This window comes from Ictalurus furcatus, chromosome 25 (genome assembly GCF_023375685.1).
Source record: "Ictalurus furcatus strain D&B chromosome 25, Billie_1.0, whole genome shotgun sequence".
Classification (NCBI taxonomy): Eukaryota; Metazoa; Chordata; class Actinopteri; order Siluriformes; family Ictaluridae; genus Ictalurus; species Ictalurus furcatus.
This window is the reverse complement of record NC_071279.1, coordinates 7528237-7544874: the sequence shown is the minus strand read 5'-3', so window position 1 is coordinate 7544874 and position 16638 is coordinate 7528237. Positions and strand designations below refer to the sequence as shown.

Genomic DNA, 16638 nt, shown 5'->3' with positions numbered 1-16638 from the left:
AGATATTACAGGACTTGTTTTCTCTTGTTGATTTGAAGGAAAAGAAAGCAATAAAACGACGGAACATTTTGATATTTGAAGAACTGGGGGTTTTTTTTGTTTTTTTTTTCAACCTTGAAGAAATCTCCCTTTCGTCTGTTTACCTCTGGTTAGTCTGTTGTTTACGTCCGCGTGCTTGTTGAGACACTAAATTATTCTGACAAAAAAAAAACAGTAGAAAGAGTTCGTTCGTGAAGAACAATAATACAAATAATCTGTCGTCGTTTCGACTTTACTGACCGCAGTGTGAACAGAAAAATGTTTACTTGTTAATAATTATGAAACATTGCACCTCTACAGTGTAGTGGAACGGGCAGAATTTTTTTTTTTTTTTCCTTTTAATATAGATAAGCCCCGCCCTTCACGCCGTGATTGGCTCAAAGGTGACGTTCTGGTGAACGTAAGCCCGCTGATTGGTGAGTGGTTTATCCGGCTGCCAATCAGCCAGGCGGCCCCAGGCGTGCAGTAGCTGGGAAACATAATCATTTGCCGTGGAGTGATCTGACGGAGGGAGAGGGAGCGTATGTATGTGTGTGTGTGAGAGAGAGCGAGTGAGTGTGCGCGCGAGCGAGTGTGTGTGTTTGCTGTAGCTGGACTGTCGCTGCACTCAACAGCACGCTTGCGAATTTTTGCATGACAGGAGCGGATGAGGATCCTGTCGCCGGTCATCGACCGCTGCCCGTCTTTCGTCTCTCTGCGCGTGCTCCTAATTAATCAGCGGCATGTGGAATTGCGCGAGGATAACACACTGGCTTTGCGTAGCGTGCCTGCTGTTAACGACGTGGACCAAGGTGAGAAGCTGGCTGCAATTCTGACGCGATTTCGGATCAATTCCGCGAGCTCGAGACGAAAGTTGACAGGAACCGGGCTACTAAAATGTGTCTGTTCCGAGGGAAGCTGAATTTGGTCCGCGGTGATCGATGATTGAATTACGCAGTCGCGCGCACGGAGCATGTGATCGTGCGATTTTGATTGTCAAGGTTCAGATGTGTGAAATTTCAGCTTTAACTCCCGGTGTGCGATTTTGCTGTCATGCCTCAGAAATCAGGGATTGCTGGTTGTACGCCACACAGTCAGTTCCTAGTTTTGCGCCGCTGAAAGGGACCAAAAGAGGGACATTTCCATCTGTTCTGTGCGAGAATTATCTCGCTAAGTGATCGAGGAAAAAAAAAAAAAAATTAGTGAAGGCTCTGTTGAGCGGTAATGCACGCGCGCGGTGGAAACACGAGCCGTTTCCAACCAATCGCTCCGTTTTGATGCTAATTTAAATAAAATAAAATGTAAAAAAAAAAAAAAAACACACAAAATTCGGTTAATAGATAATGATTGCGTTCGCCGCTGGAAGGCCTTTTTTTCATTATTGTTTAATGGATGTATTCCTTTTTGGTGTTATTTTTAGGTGTCCTGGGCTTCGGGCTATTTCGAGCTGCAGCTGATCAGCGTGGAGAATGTAAACGGGGAGCTGTCGGACGGGGATTGCTGCGACGGCGCGCGCAACTCGCTGGACCTGCGGTGCACGCGCGACGAGTGCGACACGTACTTTAAAGTGTGCTTAAAGGAGTATCAAAGCGAGGTGACCACCTCTGGCGTGTGCAACTTCGGCAGCGGATCTACCGGCGTGTTGGGTGGAAATATATTCTCTTTTAAAAACGCTAAGGGCAACAGTAACAAGATCAGCGACGCCGGGAAGATCGTCATCCCTTTCCAGTTTGCATGGCCGGTAAGTGCGCGCGCGGTCTTCGGATGAATGTTTTACAGTTATTATTATTATTATTATTATTATTATTATTATTATTATTATTATTCGGACGAATCGGTGAAGCTGATGCAGATGCAATTACTGTGATGACAGCCTCAGTATTTTCAGGAAGCCCTGGCAGGTGTTGTCCCTGATTGAGGCCAGTGTGCGCGTGTGTGAACCAAGCGCTGAATGAAAATGAAGTTATACTGCGCTCATCATACGAGACTAGTGACGCTCCGAGGTGTGTGTGTGGGTAGGTAGGTAGGTAGGTGCGCTGTAGGGATGCGTGTCTCTTATGATTTCCCATTGAGCCTCCATCATTCTGCAGCAGCACACACCTGGTAGGCTACACCTGAGCGCGCGCCCCTGCCCCTCCCCTCAAGCACGCACTAAGTGATGCTGATCTATTACTCTACTATGTGTTGTCTGAATATCTGAAACAGTAGGTGCTCATGCACATCTCGGGTATCAGATGAGAGAGGTGTCGCACCTTGAAACGACAAAAAGAAAGCAAACACACCGTGTAGTATTGGCTGTCCAGTTTGGCCACATGCCCAGACGTTCTGAAATCGCTCAGTTCTCCCTGAACATGCTGGCTTGAACTGGCCTGTTTACAGCTACTCAGACATCTTTGCGTCTTAATACACCTGGCCGACTTTTCCCCCTGCTCCCATCCTCATGCTTAATGTGTAAGTTAATGTGTAACGAGCTATCAAACCACTTGATATGGGTTTTATCACCGCCATCTTGCTTTGTGTACCTTCCCTAACGTGTGTTGTGTTCGGTCAGTTTCCCACGCTGGTCAGTCCCTGAGAACCTGATCTCAGTCCCTTTTTGTGTTTGTGTGAAATGTATAAATGTATTTGGTTGTATAGACCTGACTAAGTGCTCCAGTCTTTCCATGCTACGTCTGCAGTTCCGGCCGATCCCTAACGTCCCGAAGTTGAATGAGGTCTCTAGTTCGGCCGCATCCAGAAAGGCAATCGATGTGTGCCCGGTGTAACTGCATCCCCTCTGTATTGTAAAGAGATATGAAGCACCTCGCTTAGGCTTGGATAGTGACCCCGCCACCTGTTGTAGGAGATAATTCGTTCTCACTATTTGCTACGATGAGCGTTCAGACCGGCTATGCGCTTTCCCCAATAACTGGCTTGTTCCTTTAATGGATGGCTAAATTTGTAAGACGATACCATAACTGATGCATGTAACCGAAGAGGTGTGAGGCAGTGTGAATTTGGGAGTTTGTGTTTTTTTTTGTGTGTGTGTGTTGTTTTTTTTTTTTATCCTGACTTAGTTGTGGGTTTAAAATCCTTTCACTGATCACCTATTAGACAGAAGTGGTGATTTTGTAATGACCGTTTTCATTAGTGTCCATGGAATCGAAATGCAAGCAATGCAAGTTCTTATCTCAGTCTCCACGGAGACTTAACTTCATGGTTGGGAACAGCAGCTACAGTCGCCTGGGCTGCCAGGAATCGGGGCTAAAACGGCAGCATCGGCTAGACCTGATTGGGAGCTTGCTGAGTGGTTGCTAGGAGATGGCTACACGGGCCTTTAGTAAACAATTATGTGCGGCCCATGGTGCTCCCTTCCCCCTTTAACTGGGCTTTCAGTACAGCCACTTGTTCAGGCCTCACCTGGGAAAGAAGGGCTCAAGCCATACTACTGATTACACTATTGACCGTGCAATTAGCCAGTCACAGCTGGCTACATCTTCAGTCAACAAAAAGCCATAATTGTCCATTTAAAGCAGGTGGCTCCTGATGGAAGTTGTTTAGAGGTTGTGGGTTCAGTAAGTTTTAGAGAATACTCACTTGCCATGGCAGCCTTTTTGCTGACCTCGTTCAAATATTCTCCTTATGCGTATTGTTTATGGACATATTTGGTATAGATAATAAGAGCATGCTTAACGCTTAACGCTTGTTTATGACTTATTTTTGTGTAAAGATGAAAGACCTTTTAAAATCATGTTGAATTGTTAAAACCAAAAAATAAAAAAGAGAGAGCGAAAATTAATAGATGGTAAAACACATTTATGGATTATATTAATATGTTGTTTCAAACTTTTGTTTCTAAACATAAAAATATATTTATTCAGCCAGGACAGCCCACATACACTATATATATATATATATATATATATATATATAACAACCTAAAATTAGTGCTTCATTGTTTCTTCAATATTGTACTATTTTTGTTCAGTTAATGTGCGCTAAAGACAAAAACAAGTCTTTACAGATTTGTTTTCTTGTCAGACTTACTGTATTCATTTAACAGGAAGTCTGAGATCAGAAGGAATCTCTTACTTCATCTAAGGTGCTTTTTTCTGCTCTTCTTTCTCTCTCTCTCTCTCTCTTTGCCCTGAACAAAATAGGTTTTTGTTCTACTACCTCAGTAAACATTTTCTTTCTTGTGACCAGAGGCTGTGGTGCTTTTGTGTCGTTCCACGGAACGGAGGGAAGGACAATTAACGGTAGCATTTTTCTGCCCCTGAATGCTTCAGTCATGGAAGAAATATTTTTAGGAGCTGAAAGATTTGGCCAATTAGGAGGCGATGCACCCAAGGGTGACTTTTACTCAACAGCCTCCATGATTTTTCTTCTTTACCTTAGGTTTAGGGCCTCTGATGCCTCTTCATCTTTAACTGTGTATATTAAAGACGCATGCAGTACATCAGTACTTTCAGTCTGGTTTTCTGGTCTCCAGCCAAAACACTCCTAAAGCAGTAAAGTAAAGAAAGAGGGAAAGCAAGAATGTTTGAGTATTTTGGAAGAGTACAGGCCAGCCACCTCCCACTCCAGCACTCCTACATGGTGTGCGCTTTAAAACAAAGAACACTCTCCTTTTAAAGACCGTCTTTGGCAGGATGTATTCCAAGTCCTTGCCAGAACACAGTCAATCGATTAAGTGGTGTCTCGGTTAATTTAGGCAGCAATATATATTGCTGTTAGGAGGGAAAAATCCAACATGAAGAGATTCCTACAAGGTCATGGTGTTCGAAGAAATGATAGGCAGGAATTTAGTTCCTCCATTGGTCGTGTGTACCAGTAGCCAAGGAGGCAGATTGAATGGAGATGCATTCCCGTTTACATTTATAGCATTTTAGCAGGCACTCTTATTCACTGTACAGAAGTACTTTTTACACTCTATCAAAAACAATCATCTGGGAACTCCTCTGTATGACTGATACCTTCTTCGGCATTCTTCAGAAATGCTTGTCTTCCGTTAAATGTTCCAGGAACCTACCATTTGATTATGTGGATTTCAAAAAACATGTGGTGAGGAAATGTGGCAATCGGTGGAAGGTGGGAGTGAGGGCTGACCCCAGTGCAATAGTCATTTTATGCTCTGATGCTGCTCTAGTTCTTGTCAGGAGAGTCTACAGTGTGACATTCTGCTTCCTCAGGTCTAATTAGGCAAAGACCTGTTTGAAGTTGGAAGTTTGTATAGCTCCTGCTTGGAATGCAGTAGTTGCAGGAGCTTGCTCAGGTGTTTTCTCTTTAACTTGGCACTGTTTTTTACTTTCCACTTATTGGCATGCTCTGGGTGAACTGGAGTTGTTTTGCAATGTCTGTTTGGGTTTATTTGCTAATGCAGATAGTCTGAATATGCTTGTGATTGTGCACAGCTAATGCATGCGTGTGATGCTTCCTGTGGGGATATGAACCCTGAGCAGGTGTGCTGCTGTAATTAAAGTGCATTAATGCACGGCCAGTTTTTAATTCCCACTTGACCCCTGAACCTGCTGGAAATGATAATGATGATAATGGAGCTTTGGTTGGCGTCAGTGTGACTGTAACCAGGCTTCTCAAAGCTACTGTAACTAGGCCGCTAGTTTTTAAGACTTCTGGTAGATTGGCATGTGGCAATAAGGAGGTTTTTGCCAGGGAGACAAGTTTGATGGAGGTGTTTGTTTCTGGACTGGTTGGAGATGCCGAAATGAGGTTAATGAGTAAAATGACAGCTGGAACGATTTGTCAGACGCAAGAACATGAGCTGATCATCAGCTAGTTCTCACGAGCGTCAGGTAGCGGATATGCGCGTAGTAATCCAAGGACTGATTGCCAGTTCAATGTTTGTAGAATTATCATCATCCCACATTCGGTTTCTGATGCTAGATTTTCAATTTTGGCACACTGTTATAGGCTGGCTGCTGTGACATGACAGCTCTCGGCTTGTTGTTTCTTCTGCAGCTTGAGGTCACGCCCACTTCAAGTGCTGGGAATACTACCATTGAGAGAAAATGACCCTCCTCTTTCTCATCTCTGTGCATCTCTATTTCTTCTGTCTCACGCTATTATTCTAGTAGGTTCTAAACATTTAGTCTGGCTCTAACACTCAGCAGAATAGTGTGCTCTGCCGTTTATACTGTGCCCTTGTCTCGAGAGTGCTCCTTATCTTTGAGAACTTTGCGGCACCTTTTTGTATACGTGCATGTGTGTGGCCTTTGTTGCTTAATTAGGAGACGGGGAGGGGTATGTTGTGTTGTCAGAGCATTGCCAATGGTCTTGTTGGCATAGTAGCGGAATGCTAAATGGGTCATATGTGTATACACACGTACATGAAAACACAGAGTACCATCGCCTGGTAAAATACTTGCCTACTGTTTGTTGGCTCAGACTCCCACCATTTAAATAATATAAACTCGCACTCACTTGGATGTGTGTGAGGTTAACAAAATGCATTGTATTTGGGCCTTGTGCTTCTGTATTGTTCCCAGTGGAACTCTACCCCAACGAAGGGGCAAGCTGAAAGAAGGGTGGTTCCGATGGACGAATATCATTTACCAGCTCCAGGGCCCGAAGTACATGTCAGGCTGTGTGTCCCTGCCTCACAGGCGCACAAAGCCCCTTAACAAAGCTATTGTCAGCCTTTGTGCTCTGGAAGCCTTGTGGAAAATGGGAATTGTCCGAGTCGGAACAGGAGTCACAGCAAAATGAGCTCATTTGCCGAGGGGTCAGTGGCTTTTTGCTGAGCTAGGCTGTGTGACAAGGGTTTCCAATAGTTCAATAAGCCTGGGCATCCAGTGCTGATTTGAAACAGCTGTTCACCTGCGGGTATTTGCTTCGGGAAGGATTGTAGAGATGTTGGCAGCGTTGAAGGAGACCATGAGATTGATAACAGGAACAAAAGGATGCATTGATTTTTGGTAGTGGTGTCTGATGGTTCTTCTCATGGCCTGTGAATGAAGGCCTGGTGAAGCAGGAATCTGCTGCAGGTCTGGAACGTATGGAAAAGTATTAAATTTATAGGTGCTCATTTGTCAAACCTGGGAAACCTATGAAAATCCAGTAAATATTTTGGAAAATGATGTATATTCTGTTGTCAATGTAATATAAACCCCAGACCTTGTTAATCAAATCTGTTGTCTTTAGGCATTATTTTCTGCACTAAGAAAGCTTCTCTAATGCATTTCACTTGTCCTCTTTTTTTTTTTTTTTTTTTTTTTTTTAAATTGGCAAGAAAACCAAAGATAGAAAGATGCCGGAGTCTTAAAATGTCTGGATTTTTCCTCACAAGAAAAGGGCAAGAACTATGTATATAGCCCTTCTTTCCACATGGTTCCCATAGGACTGACATGAGCCATTTCTGTCTACCATTTACTTTGATGTGGCCCCATCCCTGTACCTTGCTCTTGCCCTATTATTACCTGAGCTGTAGGAACCCTCTGAAGCAGACACATAAATTAGGCTGCTCCAGTTTGAGGCAATCTTCTTGAAGAATATGTGGGGGTTGTTCATGTGAAAACGTTGGACCAGGGTTTGTGTGTGAAAGAGTTAGAATTGGTAAATAAAAGATGGTTAGGAAGATAGCACCTTCTATTACTTTCTGGTTCCTCGAAGATGAATGTCAGGTCAAACTGTCTGCCCCTTGCATGTTTGGGACCTCTGTGCCTGTGTGTGGGAGGAGATGACGTTTTTACTCGGCACAGTGATTGATTACAGCAAGCCGTTATCTTCCTCCCCTTCCCACCATTGAAGATATAATGTCATCAACGTTGAGCTAACCTATGACCCCACTGACATCCTTAGCCTTGCTCTTCATGCAAAAAGTCTCAACTCCACAGACACAACCATGGTGTTGTGCTGGACTGAGAGGCTGACACGCCTCCTTCATGACATTCACTGGAGGCCAGTGAGCGCAAATTGTACATATTAGCATACAGGCTAGGTTTTTCCCCAGGATGAACAGAGAGATCAGACTTGAGTCATTGTAGGCTGTTCCAGTCGAGCCCCATAAATTTCCACTAAGGGGAATGGCAGTCTGCTCCACAAAAGAGATGGGCGTTCTGCCCTAAATGTGTTAAATGAACCAACTACAATACACTGAGCTCAGTACACAGATAATAGCCTTGTTATGGTTTCCGTCTGAGCATAGAGGTATTGGAAGAAGGGACTTGTGTTTGCCCTGATAGTTTACTACGTTTGATCCGATAGGTTTCTGAGTAGTTCTCAACAGCCTACTCCACTAGATCTGGTTTAAGCCAGGGTTTAGCCCTCAAGGCCAAAATCTTCTGTGGTCTTAAGAAACCAGCCTCCAGCATTTGGATCTGGTCCATCACACTATTTCGAAACAGAAAAGAAAAATTCATTGCATTGCCAGAACGTAATTGTGAGGATGTCTCACAACAGCTTACAACCTAATGAACAGGGAACGTTTTCATCTCTGGGCACAAGACACAAAAAACCTTCCAGCGGCTTGTAATTGGCGTGGTGGTGTCACGCATTTGGCTGTAATTGCTGTATGTTGGCCAGTGGCTTTCTTGGCTCAGGGTGGCCCACCTAGTCTGTGTCAGTGGGTAGAGGAGAATTTGAAAAAGCCTGGATTGAGGTCCCGGATTAATGAAGATTACATGCTGCAGTTACTCTTCCCAGAATGAATAAATTGCATGCTGGCCCTCAGTGGGCCATCTATCAATAGGTGTCACTGGAGGCAGAGTGTAACTCTGCCAGTTAGAGCATGAGCTTGTAATCGACATGAGTCGTTGTCCCCCATTGGATAGGAAATAAATTACCCATGCAAGTTTGGCGAATCCCCTCAGTCTTTCTCGGGTGTTATGGGAAGGTGCAGCCAAGTGGAGCATGAGGGGAGGAGAGTAGGGTCCTGATCTGTCAGCCAAGGGAAGTGTGTCCCTTCTCACAATTCCTCCTGTTAATAGAAGACAGGAAATGAACCATTCTTCCTGTCTCCCTGGTAAGAGTTACTCGGATATTGTGAAATGTCTCCTTCTCCCACCTGTCCGGTTAAAGATTGTCCGTATGCCACTTATGCAAGTCCCCTCTCCTCTCAGTGTCTGTGGGATTGGGTTATAGGTTTGCTGTGGATATGGGCATGGGAAAGCTCTTGGGTCGCCTGACCTAATGCCCAACATGATCAGAATGACCTTTACACAGTCACCATGGTGAGAAGTGCTCAACAGTATGTCACTTGGTGGTGACAGGAGTGCCAGAGGGAAAGCACCTTGCCTTTTTATTGTATTTTATTTTTTTTAAAGAAAGCAGTAGCTTCATGCTATTTTGGAGCTGATGTTTCTGATTCGGAGTAAACAATGACTTGCATAAATCATTGTATCCTCCACAGAAATGTCAAAAGTTTTGAATGGGAGTGTTGCAATTGGGTGCGTGTGTGTGTGTGTGTGTGTGTGTGTGTGTGTGCGCGCATGCAGGTTAGCACTGCAGCATGGGAGGCTTTTTGAAGCCGATGAGATCCCTGATGAGAGGTCTCAGGGGTCAGCGAGAGCCTCACTCCCTACAACCCCCTCTAATTTCAGCTTTACCCTTCTATCCCACCCTCTGCAGAGCCCAACCCCCTACCGTGGGAAGCTGCACCTGTGGCTCCTTTCACCACACACACACACACACCCACAAACACCATGCATGGCTGATCAATATTATCCTTTTCCGTAGTTTCCATCACAGTTTCAGAATAATATGGTACACCAGAGTTTGTACAGGTGGTGTTGGCTAAAGTAGCAGTCTCTACCCTACAAGCAAGCTGCTGCTGTCAAACCACACACACTCTTGGAATAAAAAATGGTTGTTGCGCTATTAACCACTAGTAGCATGTGGAAATTGGGTTCCTTACTATAACCCCAGCATGTATGCAGAGTACAGAGACAAAATGGTGTAATAATAGGATGAGGTCACAGGTAAGGGTACCAATTGGAGTGCATCTATTCCAGTTATTCTGTATTAGCTTGTTCTGTGCGTGTGTGTCTGTCTGTCTATCTATATTCATTATCAGGCTCCTTGGAATAGACAGATGTCTAAAACTGCCCCTTTTTAAGTGAGAGATGGCTTGTGTTCCTCACAAGTCTGTAAGGATGTCTATTTTGAGGTTGTGTGTGTGTTGCTATAAGAATGTGTCTGGAGAGTCCAGAGACTCTGGTTGATGGGTTGTCTCAGGACCGGGTTTTGGATAGAAGCCTTTGTTGAATGGTCACCTCCCCCCATTCCCTTTATCCTCATCCAGTCATTTGGGGGCAGCTGTCACATAATCCAGCTAATCGGAGACCCCGTATGTGGGAACAAGACTGTCCCAGGCACCACTTGTACTCAGTGTGACTTTCCCACTTCTTCTCCAGATAGCCCCTTCCTCATCCCACGGATTGTGATCTTGCTAATACAGTCTCATACATAAGCTTGAGGATGGGAAGGGAGGGCAGAACCCTTAGTAGATGATTCACATCCATGTCAAATAATCCGTAATGCTCATCGGCAAGGATGCTTGGAGTAGATATTCCCGGCCCTTCCCCCACCGCCTCGCCATTCTGACCCAGACAAACCTGTGCTGACACTGTTAATCTTATCCTGCATCATCCAGACCATCTAGCTAGTATGTCCCACCACACCGACTGCCTCTATATCTCAAGGCTCCTCCCATCCCTCCCACGTTCGCCTCACACCTCCAGGGTCGGGGGTTCGATTCCCACCGTGGCCCTGTGTGTGCGGAGTTTGCATGTTCTCCCCGTGTTGCGGGGGTTTCCTCCGGGTACTCCGGTTTCCTCCCCCAGTCCAAAGACATGCATGGTAGGCTGATTGGCGTGTCTAAAGTGTCCGTAGTGTATGAATGGGTGTGTGAGTGTGTATGTGAGTGTGCCCTGCGATGGATTGGCAGCCTGTCCATGGTGTACCCCGCCTCGTGCCCGATGCTCCCTGGGATAGGCTCCAGGTTTCCCCGTGACCCTGAAATGGACTAAGCGGTATAGAAGATGGATGGATATTATACTTCATACCAATACATAACAGATTTCAAGGTTAAAAGTTGCTAACCTAAATCTCAGAAACCATCTGTGTACCGGACACATTTCCATCCTAAGCCAGCCACTGGAGTCAGTCATGAAGCAGTTGTTTTGGTCCTTTTGGAGATGAGCCATCAAAGCTGCAGCAGGCACTAAATGGCTTCATTAAAGAGCATGGCAGCATGATTCAGCTACTCTTTGTGCCATCCTTTCAGACAGGTGCACTGTGCCAGCACCACTGTTTCAGTTGGTTCTGTGGGGCTTCGTTCCATTTGACACTGGAGTCCTTTGAATACTGTTTCCAGGGAGAACACGAGAACTTTGAGGATCATCTCACTGCACAGGAAGTGAAAGGAACCTAAAATTCAGTGTGCGGCTGAACAAATTTAGATTAAGATTTGGACACTTAATTTAATTTTGATCTCCAATTTTCTGGAGTATATTTAAGCACTCTGACTCCGAATAAAATCTATATACTCAAATTATTTTAATTGATTCTCAGAGATACTTATTGTTTGATTGTGTACAGTGTTACAATGTGTCTCAGCCTCTGATCTCTCTCTCTCTCTCTCTCTCTCTCTCTGTAACCTGACCCTTTTCTTATGGATTCTGCCTTCCTGCTTTAATAGGAATGGTGGGTGTAATCTCCCTGTGTCTCCTTCTTGGATGCATTTGGGACCTGACCCTTATTTCTGGCCCATCACTGATGTTATAAAACCTCCTCCGCCTTCTGTAGCGTCTCTTATACATGCCTTGTGCTGACTGTATGTGTTTGTTTTACTTTTCTACAGCGATCCTACACACTCATCGTGGAGGCCTGGGATTGGGACAATACCACTCAAAGCAGTGAGTACAGTTTCCTTCTTGTTTTTATATAGCAGGAACTAGCATGTGTTGTAATGTATAATCAGTTGGATTGTTATTTTGTGGTTGTTTTTTTGGGTTTGGGCTGGTATTTTTTTTTTGGTGCTAGCCTTGATGTTCTTTTTGTAATCATACCGATTTGGGGCTTGTGTTTGTGGTGTTTTTTTTTCCTTTCTGTGCAAGGCGACACATTTTCTCTCCATAAAACGATGCATTACAGAATGAAGCAGGATTTCATGCTGGGAATTATCGTGCGGCGTCGGGATTTGATTGGATTGAGCAGAGTTTTTAAAATGAGCATGAAGTCATAGATGTGGAGTACACATGATAGTATTTTTTCCCCCACCAGTACACTCATGGTTATGTAGTTCAGTTCCATTTCGATGGATGAATATAGAATAACAAGACTTTTTGGCATTGAAACTGATGAATAGTGAATGCATAATGAACAATTATTATTAACAAGGTTCAAAAGTACTTTTCAGTTCAGAGTTCAGGTTGTATTTAAGAGGAAGTGATGTCGCAGACCAAAACAGAGCCGTCTGTCACATGCTTAAAGAAAGAAAGAAGAAGAAAAAAGACATACTCAAGACTTGTGTTTTGTAACAGTTGAAGGAGGGTTGCCAGGAGGGAAATTTGTTGTGAACAAAAACCTGTGAGAAATCCTCCTTTTAGATGATTCATAAACAGTAATCTTCCTGTGAGCTGTGTGAGCAGAGCAGTGTGTGCTGTGTGGGTGGGAGTGGGACGGCTCAATTTCAGTATAACTGTCAACTTCTTGTCAGGAAACAAGACAATCAATGCTGTAACAATATACATATACAATGTTCATTACTTCTGCTAATTAGTTCAGTTTCTTAAAGAAAAGAAGCAACCTATAGGCAGATCGAAATCCTGCACAGGTGAACATCCATTTGAACGGTCCAGTGATTGCGCACACACACACACACACACACACACACACCCACACCAGGGGTTGTAAACATTTGTAGTAGTAACTTTCTGAGAATCCACTGCTGATATTACGTCTCCACTACAACCTCCAGCAAATGTAATGAGAACAGCAGTACAAGTGTTGGTAGTTTTTCAGAAGGGGCTGTCATCTCAAACTCGACTACACTTACCAAAGTCATTGAAGCTCGATCAGTCTGATCACGTTACTGTTCCGGTTTCTGATTACAGTGCAAGAAAGAGGTTGTCAAGCCATGAGGAATTCATGTGCTACATCATCGTCAACACTTTAAAGAATTACCTAGCTTGTGATTTTAAACAGAATTATAAAATGGCTCGATCGGTACACCATCAAAACGCACCAGAGAGTAATAGAGTAATGTTAAACCGTACTGTAGTCAATAGAGCTAATCTAGATGTTAATTATTTATCAGTAGCGATCTGTGGCCTCACCTCATTGGGTGCACCTCATTGTTATAGATGTAACTTTGACAGACGTGTGAAACACACTACACAGTAGTGCGCACGCACTGTTTACTTTGTTAACTCATCCCATTCTATTGGAGTTTTTTATTTTGTTAAATAAGGGTATATGTTATGGCTTATCCCATAATTAGCAGCTAGTTAATTTATGCAGTTGCTTAATATTTTGACACATTGCTTTTTTTTTTTTTTAACACTTATTTGCAAACTTTAAATCAACCCCACATTAAGTGTAATCACACGATTCTGTGATGAACATGCCTGTAAGCGAAGACCGTTGTTCGCAGTGTATCTCTGGCGTTTGTGATCATGTTTGTCTAGCGTCAGGCTCGTTGAAGGAGTCGACCTGAGTTTACAATTTCTAAATGTTAAAATGAGATAAATTCATCCCTGTTTCTGTCGAAGAATTGTTCGGTACAGTTTACTGAAATGTGCACTTAAATGGAAAATTAATTAACTATCGCCAAAAGTTTGTGGACACCTGACCATCATACCCATGTGTCGTTGAACATCCCATTCCAGATTTAGTTTCTGTTTGCTGCTCTAATAACCTCCAGCCTTCAATGAAGACTTTCCACTAGATTTTGGATCGTGGCTTTTGGGGTTGTTTTCCTTCAGCCACAAGAGTGTTACTGAGGTCACGCACTGATTTCGTGGCCGGGTCGTTGCGGGTGCCCTGGCGTTCCTGTTCATTTCATACCGTAAGTGTTCAGTAGGGTTGAGGTCAGGGCTCTGTGCAGGCCAGTCAAGTACTTCTACTCCAACCCAACTGGGAATCCATGTCTTCATGGAGCTCACTTTGTGCACAGGGGCATTGTCATGATGGAACTGGGCTTCTTAGTTCCAGTGAAGGGAAATTGTTATGCTACAGCATACAAACACATCCTTTACAATGATGTGCTACAAACATTGTGTCAGTTTGAGGAAGAACCACATATGGGTGTGCTGGTCAGGTGTCCAGAAACTTTTGGACATGTAGTGTGCCAGTCTATATAACAGCTGTTTTAGTCATTTTAGCCGGATCGTGGTAGAATGTATCGCAGAACTGGTTGGCGTTTCCAAACATTTTCCTAATTATTTACTAGCCTGTATGGAATTCGGCATAGTATACACAACAATGAAAACGTTGTTATGGCAAGCAGAACTCATCAAAATCTAACTAGATTAGACAGATGTGGCTGTATAAGTAAATTGTTATCCATATGTCAGCAGCTATCTGAGCACAAAACTGAAATGCTGCTTGGTACATAAATGTGCATTACGCGTATATTTTATTCTGTTGTACAGTTTGAACTTTAAATTCTCTTTGGTTAGAAAAATATTAAGGAGTGTATCAGTGATCAGAATATTAATCTGATTCAGGCTGTTTTTGGTTATTTTGTGGTTTAAGAATGCTTACAGTCTCCATGGGTTGGACCGAGTCAGAATAGTCGCGCAGTGGATGACAGACTGTTAGTACCCTGAAATGTGTGACCCGTTGTAGTCTTAGTTTTTATTTGCTGGCAAATTGGTTGTAGTGTGTAGGTTAGTCTGAGGGCCTCTCTTCTGGGTTGGAGTATATGGAGACTTTGGAGTGGACCTGGGCGCCATCAGGCTGCAGCTGTATCCTGTTTTCCTTCATCTGTCCGGCTGCTGATTCCACCGCCTTTGTCTCGCATGAGGACTTGTCAGGAGGAAGGGGGTCCAACGAAAGAATTTAACTTATGCGAGAGAAGGTGGATGCTGGTTGGCAAGAAATGTATTGGCAGAGGGGGGTGGCCTTTGAAGTGCGGATGTGATCGGTAGGATGACTGTACATCCCGGCCTCTGGAAAATGCAAACATGCGCCTCTCCTGTAGTGTGAAGTCATTATGTCCTGTTTTTCTCTCCAGCTTCTTCCCAGGCAGAAGTTTAAGACAATGGGGTGGGAGAGATAGAGAGAGAGAAAGAGAGAGCGATAGAGGGAGAGTTCACACTCATCCTGGGCCTGTAGGCCTGTCCCCTGTGGGTGCTGAGAATCCACGCTGTGGCATTTCAGACCATCGTGCTGCAGGACGTTTTTATTTTAGCATGGAGTGAGTTGTGTTACAATGTACATATTAGAAGGCTGCCCAGCAGGTGCCTTGAAATGAACTTACAGACGTATTTGTTTTCCAGCAGCTGCTGAGTAGTTGAGTGTCTCCCTGACAAGGGTGAGGACTTGGAAGGACCAGAGGTTACATCTTAATATCTCTCACCTCCTTGTCATGTCATTCCTGCAGCTGTCCAGAATGTATCTTTAACCACACTGAAGATAAAGCGGATTAGGTGTCATTAAAGGAAAAATCCACCCTTAATGACTTCCAACACATCAATATTTAGAATTAATGTGATCTTAAATTGTGCAAAATATTTATCCCATCCTTAAATTCGCCTCAAATTTGTGTCCGTCTCTTACCTCCTCATCTGTACACTCTGCTCAAACAAGTCCGCTTCCAAAGCTTCAACTTTCACGCTAATACCGCCACCCTCGATCAACACCGTTGTGATTGTCATGTCATAGCTCGGTAAACTAGACAAGCCGATGGGGTTTCTAATCATTATGATATGGAACATTGCTGGAAAATGGTGACCGAAAAGAAGCTCTTGTTCTTTTGTTTGTAGGCACCAACAGCAAAATCACTTACTCTATATGACCTATATGTGCTTTTTGAATATCCCATTCCAAATTTAGTCTCCTCTTTGCTCCTGGTACTCCGGTTTCCTCCCCTGTCCAAAGACGTGCACTGTAGGTTGATCAGTATTTCCAGATTGTCCGTAGTGCGTGAAGGTGTGCGCAATTGTGCCTTGCGATGGGTTGAAACCCCGTCCAGGGTGTCCCCTGCCTTGTGACCCGAGTTCCCTGGGATAGGCTCCAGGTCCCCGCGACCCTGTGTAGGATACGCGGTACAGAAAATGGATGGATAGACGCATAGATATTGCAGTGTTTCGATTTGTTCTCAAAAGAAATGTATTTAAAATGTAATATGTTATTTCTGTCAATATGATTTCGTGTCAATGTCTCGTGAAACCTGTATCAGGATAAATATTTCAAAATAAACATATCTCAAGTTGGATTTCTCCTTGATTATCGTAGTTAGCATCTTATTTAAGGATGCCACCCAACTCTCTGTACTTTTACACTAATATTTGCCCAATAGATTTTCATCTCTAATCTTACTCTCAGTCTACAGACATTATTAGTGGGGTTTCCATCCACTTTCTAATGCAGCAATGAAAAAGAGCCACATACTTTATTTGGTCTATCTTCTATTCATTAATAGACATAAGGTGCAGTAAATGTGGCGGAAACTGATTT

General features: G+C 43.8%; 1 protein-coding gene across 2 annotated transcripts in view; it reads left to right on the top strand.

The window, feature by feature from the left end:
- The first annotated feature begins 397 nt into the window (after positions 1–397).
- jag2b (jagged canonical Notch ligand 2b) overlaps positions 398–16638 on the top strand; it is a 36776-nt gene continuing 20535 nt past the window's right edge. For both annotated transcript variants that reach the window (XM_053613854.1, XM_053613853.1), the window contains exons 1-3: positions 398–830; positions 1439–1759; positions 11816–11870. In XM_053613854.1, the coding sequence (XP_053469829.1) occupies positions 762–830; positions 1439–1759; positions 11816–11870 (445 nt within the window). In that variant the 5' untranslated portion in view covers positions 398–761. The remainder of the gene's footprint in view (positions 831–1438; positions 1760–11815; positions 11871–16638) is intronic.